Here is a 9,744-nt window from a genome sequence, read left to right on the forward strand (position 1 = left end):
AAATCATTACAATACTAAACTGTGTAACAAAATATTATGCATTAAATAATCTTACTAAGCTTTTCTGTTACTATATACATTAACAGATTATCATAAATCTATTTAATGGAATGATGCTTTGGAACTCAATTGCGAGTCAATTTTCATAACTAGCAAATGCATGTGAAAAATACAATGTTTCATAGATTACTTACGGGCGAAATATCTAACTTGTCACTACACATATTTCTACACTTTGCATAATTTACGGACGGACCAAGTGAGATGAAATTTTTTATTGCTGTATATAGGCAAAACAAGATTAGACAATCTTGCATCAAGAGAACTTAATCACATTCATTCAAATGTTTAACATAATGCAATAAAATCTTCCTTTCATGGTTCCGTATTTACATTTATTCTAAAGTAAAAAATAATCAATTTAAGAGTCATATTGAATATTTTCAAATTGGGTTTGTTGCGTAAGTACGAAATGAAGTAGTATTGTAAAAATGAAATTAACATTTTAAATGAATTAATTTCACTAAATATGTTTATATTTGTACATTCTTTCAAAAAGATATTCATAATTATTGAGGAAAATTTCAATTTTGGTTACATACATAATCATAAGTTTAAACAGATAATATTCATTATTGAGGAAAAATTTATGCTAATAATATAATTATTTGACTTAGTATTTTAAAATAAGTATTAGTATAAACAATATTTATTATTTAGCTCTATTGGGATACACGTTCGCAAACCTAGTTGAATTAAATAATACACTATAGAAATTTATGGTCTAACCAGGTAAGGGGAAATGTGATATTTTATCATCCAGTATTGCCATACTGGATGATATATTTCAGGTATATATTTGATGGGAAAAATGAGTTACAAAGAGAGCATTTAGCTACTGATCTGCTTGACTCCTCGTCATTTTACCTTACCCCAGATGTTATGTTAGTCATATGTTCATGTGTAAGTGATGGTATAATACAATAATATACTTGCTGCCATATACTAAAGAATTCTTCATTCAATTTAGTTGGGTGATGTTATTTTGGAAGCTGGCGTTAACTGGATTTACACAACTTCATCGCACATTTGACATGGTCGAATACTTTGTTCGTTTGAAAGAGCAACTAGCTAATGAACATCAGATAATTGTGATGTACGATTGTTTGACAAAATGATGGTTAAAAAAGTATTATATTCTCGGTTAAAAACTTTAAGCTTATATAAACAATTTCTAGGTACTTCATCTAGTTTCCAACTTGTACAAACGATTCTAAATCGTGACGAAGATACAAAACGCAATATACGATGTTTTAAAACAGTCTAGTGAAGCGAATTATCTAATTAGACTTCTTCTTTCCACTCCTCTTGGATTGAGATATTTGCTTTCCCCAGACTTTGCCGTTGAGGAATTCTCCGACAAAGTAGAGAACATAAGTAAAAGTCAGACTTCTTCATAGGCCAATTCAGAACTTGCAAAACTGGGTACACCCAGAAACCGGAGTAGTAGTATATGACGTGGACCCAGATGAGGTAAGTCACTAAAAATGCCGTCACAGTGGAGATACCTTTCTTGACCGAGGGATACTGGCGGAAGGTCAAAAACATCTCCAGCAGAATGAACACCATTATGTTGGTGTGCATTACGTGGTTCAACCACGTGGGGAAGAACTCGTCTAGAACTTTGGGGAATACCAGCTCCCTATCCACGGCCATCAAGCTCCAGAATGAAACACCGACAAACATGGCAGTGGGGAAGGCCAATGTGCAAAATACAAAGTCTTTGATGCGACGGATGGCCGGAACCTTCGAGGGAACATTCTCATTAGATCCAATAAAATCATTAAGCAGCGCTATGGAGAAGTACAGAGTCTGCAGTAACTGGAACAAACAAAAACACAATAAATTAAAATGGTTATTAATGACACTTTGGGTAGAACAACTGCACACATTTCACTGATTGGAGAACATGAAACATGCTCCCTTCGTTTGTCTCTGAAGATAGCATTTTCTTCATCACTACCTTTAGCTGCCTATTCTAAAATCTTTTCTAGTTTTTAATAGTAATCTCAGCTCCCCGAACCCGCACGCTTAACACTAAATTTTGTTCAGTCATTTTTTAATCGAGTTTTTATTATTTGTAACCAAAGATTCCATCTACTGTACTATGTAGTAACTTTTCAATTTTAAACACTCAACTTTATATGATTATTAAATATTTATTATTCTCATAAGCAGAAAATGTAAACTTGGAGATCTATTTGACTTCAATTTGACACAGCCGGGAATCGCATCTGATACATCGTGCACGGTAATTAAACGTTTCTACCATCGTATATGGAAAGCTTTCATTATATCAGCAGATAATTTGTCTAAGCAAAAGGTAGTTTGTTTTATTTTTTTATTTTAACATACCGCATCCCAAAATGTTAAGTACTTCAATTTGTTTCCAAATGCGTCACCGTATGAGTTCACTTCTTTAGGTATTTTTACAAAATTCCAGTCGAAATAACAACTGTATCCGAAATGCACCGCCGCTATCAGATGCATTATACTTCTCATAGCTTTAAAAACGGCCATTTCATAAGAATTGACATTCAACGATTTATCTTTACGCATGGTAAAGGCGTCTTGTATCTTTTTATAATATCGATATATCTTAGTGTGGTGAATTTGAACAAAAACTTAAATGTAAAGTTAAATTGGAAATTGAAATTGACTGAATAGAAATATTTTTGACAAGTAAGCAAGGATATCAAACATCAACGACAAAAATCGCGTTAGACAACAATAGACAAAAAATGCTTCCCAAAGACAATTTTTAATCAATTTGAATGCAAATTATTTTCTGAACGACGGGTCAGATTTACAATAAACCTATTCCAATCTTTTGTATATATATATATATATATATATATATATATATATATATATATATATATATATATATATATATATATATATATATATATATATATATATATATATATATATATATATATAATATATATATATATATATATATATATATATATATATATATATATATATATATATATATATATATATATATTATATATATATATATATATATATATATATATATATATATATATATATATATATAATATATATATATATATATATATATATATATATATATATATATATATATATATATATATATATATATATATATATATAATATATATATATATATATATATATATATATATATATATATATATATATATATATATATATATATATATATATAATATATATATATATATATATATATATATATATATATATATAATATATATATATATATATATATATATATATATATATATATATATATATATATATATATATATATATATATATATAATATATATATATATATATATATATATATATATATATATATATATATATAATATATATATATATATATATATATATATATATATATATATATATATATATATATATATATATATATATATATATATATATATATATATATATATATATATATATATATATATATATATATATATATTATATATATATATATATATATATATATATATATATATATATATAATATATATATATATATATATATATATATATATATATATATATATATATATATATATATATATATATATATATATATATATATATATATATATATATATATATATATATATATAATATATATATATATATATATATATATATATATATATATATATATATATATATATATATATATATATATATATATATATATATATATATATATATATATATATATATATATATATATATATATATATATATATATTATATATATATATATATATATATATATATATATATATATATATATATATATATATATATATATATATATATATATATATATATATATATATATATATATATATATATATATTATATATATATATATATATATATATATATATATATATATATATATATATATATATATATATATATATATATATATATATATATATATATATATATATATATATATATATATATATATATATATATATATATATATATATATTATATATATATATATATATATATATATATATATATATATATATATATATATATATATATATATATATATATATATATATATATATATATATATATATATATATATATATATATATATATATATATATATATATATATATATATATATATATATATATATATATATATATATATATATATATATATATATATATATATATATATATATATATATATATATATATATATATATATATATATATACATATATATTGTCAATACTTATTTATTTACATACCAAATTCCAATACGTCAAAAATTTTGATCTTCCTCCTGGTGCACGCATATTTGTATGTCTCTTAATATATTCATCTAATTCATGCATATATACAATGTCATAAACGACACTTAAAATATACTGTATGAATGCAATAAAGTGTAAATAGTCAACACCCCCCATTTTCATTTACATACAAGCACATTTTTTAAAGGCACATATACAAAAACTCGCACATTTCGTAAGGCTAGTGATATTTTAACGTTCATATTGTTTTTACCAAATGCAACTAACAACGCGAAACGGTTATTTGACTGTCGCGTCTATGTAGTATTCTTAAATAATTGGATTAAAGGATCAATGGCCTCACCAAGTAGAGTAATACCTTGGCTTACGAATTCAATTGTTTTACAGACTCGATTCGTGGAAGGTACGAATTATTCTCGATATACCCATTTCAGGCAATACGTTGTACCATTCGTTTGCCGAATTTGAATAAAAATGAGGATATAAAATATGTATTTTTGAGCAGGATCATTTGATAACCGAGGTATTACAATACAGAAATGGTTTCCAATTAGTTTTTCCTGCGTACCACTTCAAGAAAGACCTCAAACTCGCGTACCCTTATTGCAGAAAAAAATATTTAAAAAAAAACAAACCAAATACTGTTTTAATGACGGTGAAAATCAGTTTAATGTGACAAATATCCCGCACGAGATTACCTTTAGTACCCTTTTATTAATAAAAAAAATAATACGTGAATAATTATAATAAAAATATCATAACATACTTCGTATTAGATTCCAATAAATTTAATTTTTATTGCATTCTTCATGAAAATGGGATTTCAAAGGTGCATAATTTAAAAGAGTACAATTGGATAATGGCACATGGGAGGAATATTGGATTCATCATACTTAAGATATAAAAGCATTTTTATGTCCTATTTGTATTTGTAAGAATCTGAAATATCAATAATTTAATTTATTTTTCGATTTCTAAAAACGTTATTTAACGAGGTTGGTAACATAGTGCATGACAAAAATGCATAACTACTGCACACCCGCTCTTCTGATTCATCAATCAATCATAAGTACCGTTGTAAGTATACGAGTATGTTAGATCGCAGGTTTGCAAAGCCGCAAACCTCCGATGTCATGTTTCAAATAGCTTATTAGCTATTTTAAACATGACGTCACGAATTGTCTGATTTTCGCGATATTCTAGTAACTGAAGTTTAATTTTTTATATCTCGCATTTTTTTATATGTCAATATTACCGATTTCTTGTGATAATTTGTATGAATTGATTTGCTGTTTAACAATTAAAATCCGAATTGAATATTGTGCTTCATAACAATTCGTACTTATCGATTAACTGCCATTGTATAGTTTATAAATGATATATTATATTATTTTGTCCGCCTCCGTGGTGTAATGGTTACCGTGCTGGAGGTCCCAGGTTCGATTCCCAGGGGGGTGAAAATAAATATTGGTGATTTTACACTCTAATATTTATTTAATATTACCATGGACTGGTCACTGAAGCGCAGGAGTGATCACCTTACCTTCGTGTAAGTAACGATCAAGATAATACTGCGTCAATACGATGCAGTGCCCTATGCACCATTGGGTGCGGATAAGGGTTAGAGAGAGAGATTTTATATTATATCACGTGTGAGTTCAACTGCTCGATATTGTAAAAGAAGAAGGGTCCTGGTTAGTCCAGGAAAAGTCGTATTGAGAGGTTCAATAGGTTAAAGAGTCATGTTATTTAATAGGGAACTGAAAATTCATACACTGACAACAGCGATGCTCTATAGTTAAAAAAATTAATACATTTAAATTTCAAAGATTGGGTTGCTGTCCTGTGAAGAGTGTCTCAGACTTTCAGTCAGAGTTTCTAAGTTCAACCCGCACTTTACCACAATTTGATTCCTGTTTGCAAACACAAGCCACTCAGGCTTACCTGAAATAGTATCGAATTAGAAGTTTCTTTATATCATGAGAATACAATTTTCCCCAAAAATAGAAAAAAATTATAAATAAAATAAGAAGTGTTTTTTTCCTTCTATTTCGTATTAGCATATTTGTCTGACGTGTGATTTAAATTATTTTATTCAAAAATTTTTGATTGGATACTTGAGTAAAAACCCGATTGTTATTGTCATAAAATATTCCACAATCAAAGCGTAAATTTATATATTTCTATAGTATAATATGCACATAATATGCACTTTAATCAGCCCCACGGCGGCGATTTTTTTGGGAAAAGCACTAGTACTCGTCTGATAAATACATATCGCGTCGACGCGACGCGATGTCCTGTACGAGTATACCATTAATTGTAGATAGGGGTCAGATAAACTGATAAGAAAAGTTTTAGTAAATTAAAATTTAGGGCTTCTTGATATTACCATTTTTAACTTTTCAATTTTGCGTATGAAAAATTGAATGGAAATAATGTGTTTATTTTTCCGCGAATAAAAGTGAAATTGAATTGACAATTTTTTTAAACACTACAGATTTTTTTAAATTAATTATTTACAATTTTTTATACATTTTTTTTACATTTCTACTTAATACAATCTTATAATTTTAGTTACGCTAAGCCTCTCCAAAAAAGAGACTCAGCTCTTGCGTTTAGAGAGGGAAGAGTCATAGATTTATATGGTCCATGATTCCTAAAACGTATCCCTTAAAATACTATTTATTTTTAGGGATACGTTTTAACAGGTATAAAAGGGAATAATATATCTTACCAAGTTCCAAGTAGTTAAAAACTTCAACCCCCCTAAGATTAAAGCATCCAAAAAATTGTCATGCACAATATTCAACGTCGGTGGAGGAATGAATATGGTCGCGACATAGTAAAAGTACACACAATAATACAAACTAAGAACGAAATGGAACAAAAAAAGCTTCATTTTGTTAGTGATAAGTCCCGTTAAATTAACGTGCACAGCTTTTAATACGGAATCTCGACTACAAATGTGTTACGATAAAGTATTTTGTGTAATATTCATTCCAGCATGAAGCACCATTTCCAGGGAAACAAGATAACTACTATCCACTCAATTCGAGAAGGTTAACATTTTTCTCGTCTCGACTCTATGAAGACCGCGATTATCTACGTAACTCTACGCACGCGATGTACTTCAGACTTCGCTGTTCACTGATTACTGACTTGTGACTTCCATTCCAGAGCGTGCTGTGGGTATACCAAATTCCAATTATTTACGTATGCATTTAAAACTTGTTCTTCATAACCGTCTTCGCTGTCAGTCGTCCGCAGTAACATGGGCCAATGGATAAGTAAGTAACAAAACGTTTTTTTTTAAATAAAAACTATTTCATATCTCAATATTGTTTCGATTGAATATATATATATATTATTGATATATATATATATATATATATATATATATATATATATATATATATATATATATATATATATATATATATATATATATATATATATATATATATATATATATATATATATATATATATATATATATATATATATATATATATATATATATATATATATATATATATATATATATATATATATATATATATATATATATATATATATATATATATTTATATTTATCTTGATTTGAAGAGACGACTTTAATCCTGTTATTGATTTTCATTTCATATCTTCATAATATTATTCTAATACTCGTAAACGTAGATTATTCCATAAGTCTAAACTTCAAAATAATATTTTATAAGATAATAATCATCGCGTCTACGTCCTTCTTTCATACGTACGATCTAATAGAATAACCATTTTAATTCATACTTGTATCGGGACAATCAATAATTTTTTTATCTGGACTTTTACCAAACTTACCAGGGGCGTGCATTCCATATAGGCAGAAAATCAGTGCCTACCAGACCATACTTCTCAGTGCCAACCTTACACAACTCACTTCAACTGTCTACCTCGATTAAAAATTGTTTCCAAGTCACCTACCATATACTCGCACATATATGCTCGGCAATTTAAGAATAATAAAAAATGAATCTGAATATACACTGAAACTGAACTGGTATTTTACCTCTTTTTCTTCTAAACCTTATCCGCACCAAATGGTGCATAGGGAACTGCATCGTATCGACGCACGTTATATTTATCTTTACTCACATGAAGGCAAGCTGATTACTCCTGCGCTTCAGGGACCAGTCAAGGGTAATATTAAATAAATATTAGGGTGTAAAATCATTAATAATTATTTTTACCCCCCCCCTGGGAATCAAACCCGGGACCTCCTGAACGGTAGCCGAGCGTGCTGACCATTACACTACGGAGGCGGACAAAATAAATATGCATATATGTACAAATTAAAAATTATATTGAATAAATTTATATTTATGAATTAAAAGTAATTTAAACGAAATAGATAAAATCATATGCGAGTTAAATTAGGAAAGAGGAAATATTACTTTAATAACAATTTGGAATCACTTTTCTTCCAAAATTCGATTTATTTTACAAAATCTTCTCCGTAATAGATAATACAGGTATAATACAATCTTGCCACACTTTATACTACGTAATCTGTTACTTAGATAAAAATCGTAAATATGGTCTATGCTATAAATATTTATTTCATATCAGGATGATATTGAATTTTATTCATATTTATCAGTTTTTAACGTTTAAAAACAACTTTGATTTCATCTAAATCACTTGGTTATTATAATCTTCTTGATTAACCTTTACTAAGGTATGATTTTTTTTTAATTATAATTACATAAATATTGCAAAGAAAGATAAAAAAGATAGGAAAAGATTCAATGATATATTGTAAATTTTAGTAAAAATGATAAATATTCATTTATCATATCAAATATTACATTAAAACGATATCTTGCCAATTATGTACAATAACTTTTTTTTAATCGTGTAACGTTAAGAATAAAAAAAAACTGAAAATTGGAAAACGTTATAAAACAACCACTTCGAATCGTTTCAACGAAAAACCGGAAATTAATTAAGAGTTCTGTAAAATGCGATATGTTTTCTTTTAAACCTTGTAAAACGTGAAACACTTTATCAAAATTTTGCAATAACATTTAAAGAAAAAAAATATCGTTTCGAACCAGTAGTTTTCGATTTGATTCTGGTCAATCGATAATGTACCTACTTAATAAAATATTAAAAATACATATTTCGTACAACGTATACAAGTCATAATTTTTTTAATTTATAACATCCCGATTATTTATTTTTGTAGCAATGACAAAAGCTTGATATTTTCTTTTATCTCATCCTTCACCAACTTCATCAACATACCATGTTTTCAGTCGTTTATCGTTTTATATATATGAAGCATAGTATACATTAAATTAAAAAAA

At 26.1% G+C, this 9,744-nt stretch overlaps 1 protein-coding gene across 1 annotated transcript; it reads right to left on the reverse strand.

Annotated features, from left to right (window-relative positions):
- On the reverse strand, positions 1-2,761 carry LOC148313072 (androgen-induced gene 1 protein-like). The gene is given in 3 exon segments (XM_088268966.1): positions 1-1,452; positions 1,454-1,881; positions 2,416-2,761. Coding segments are annotated over 3 exon segments (744 nt in total). The 5' UTR covers positions 2,620-2,761; the 3' UTR covers positions 1-1,340.
- Between the last annotated feature and the right edge of the window lie 6,983 nt (positions 2,762-9,744).

The sequence above is a fragment of the Brachycentrus maculatus genome, unplaced genomic scaffold, assembly GCF_059751285.1.
Source record: "Brachycentrus maculatus isolate JH-2025_06_01 unplaced genomic scaffold, ASM5975128v1 h1tg000024l, whole genome shotgun sequence".
NCBI classification, from domain to species: Eukaryota; Metazoa; Arthropoda; class Insecta; order Trichoptera; family Brachycentridae; genus Brachycentrus; species Brachycentrus maculatus.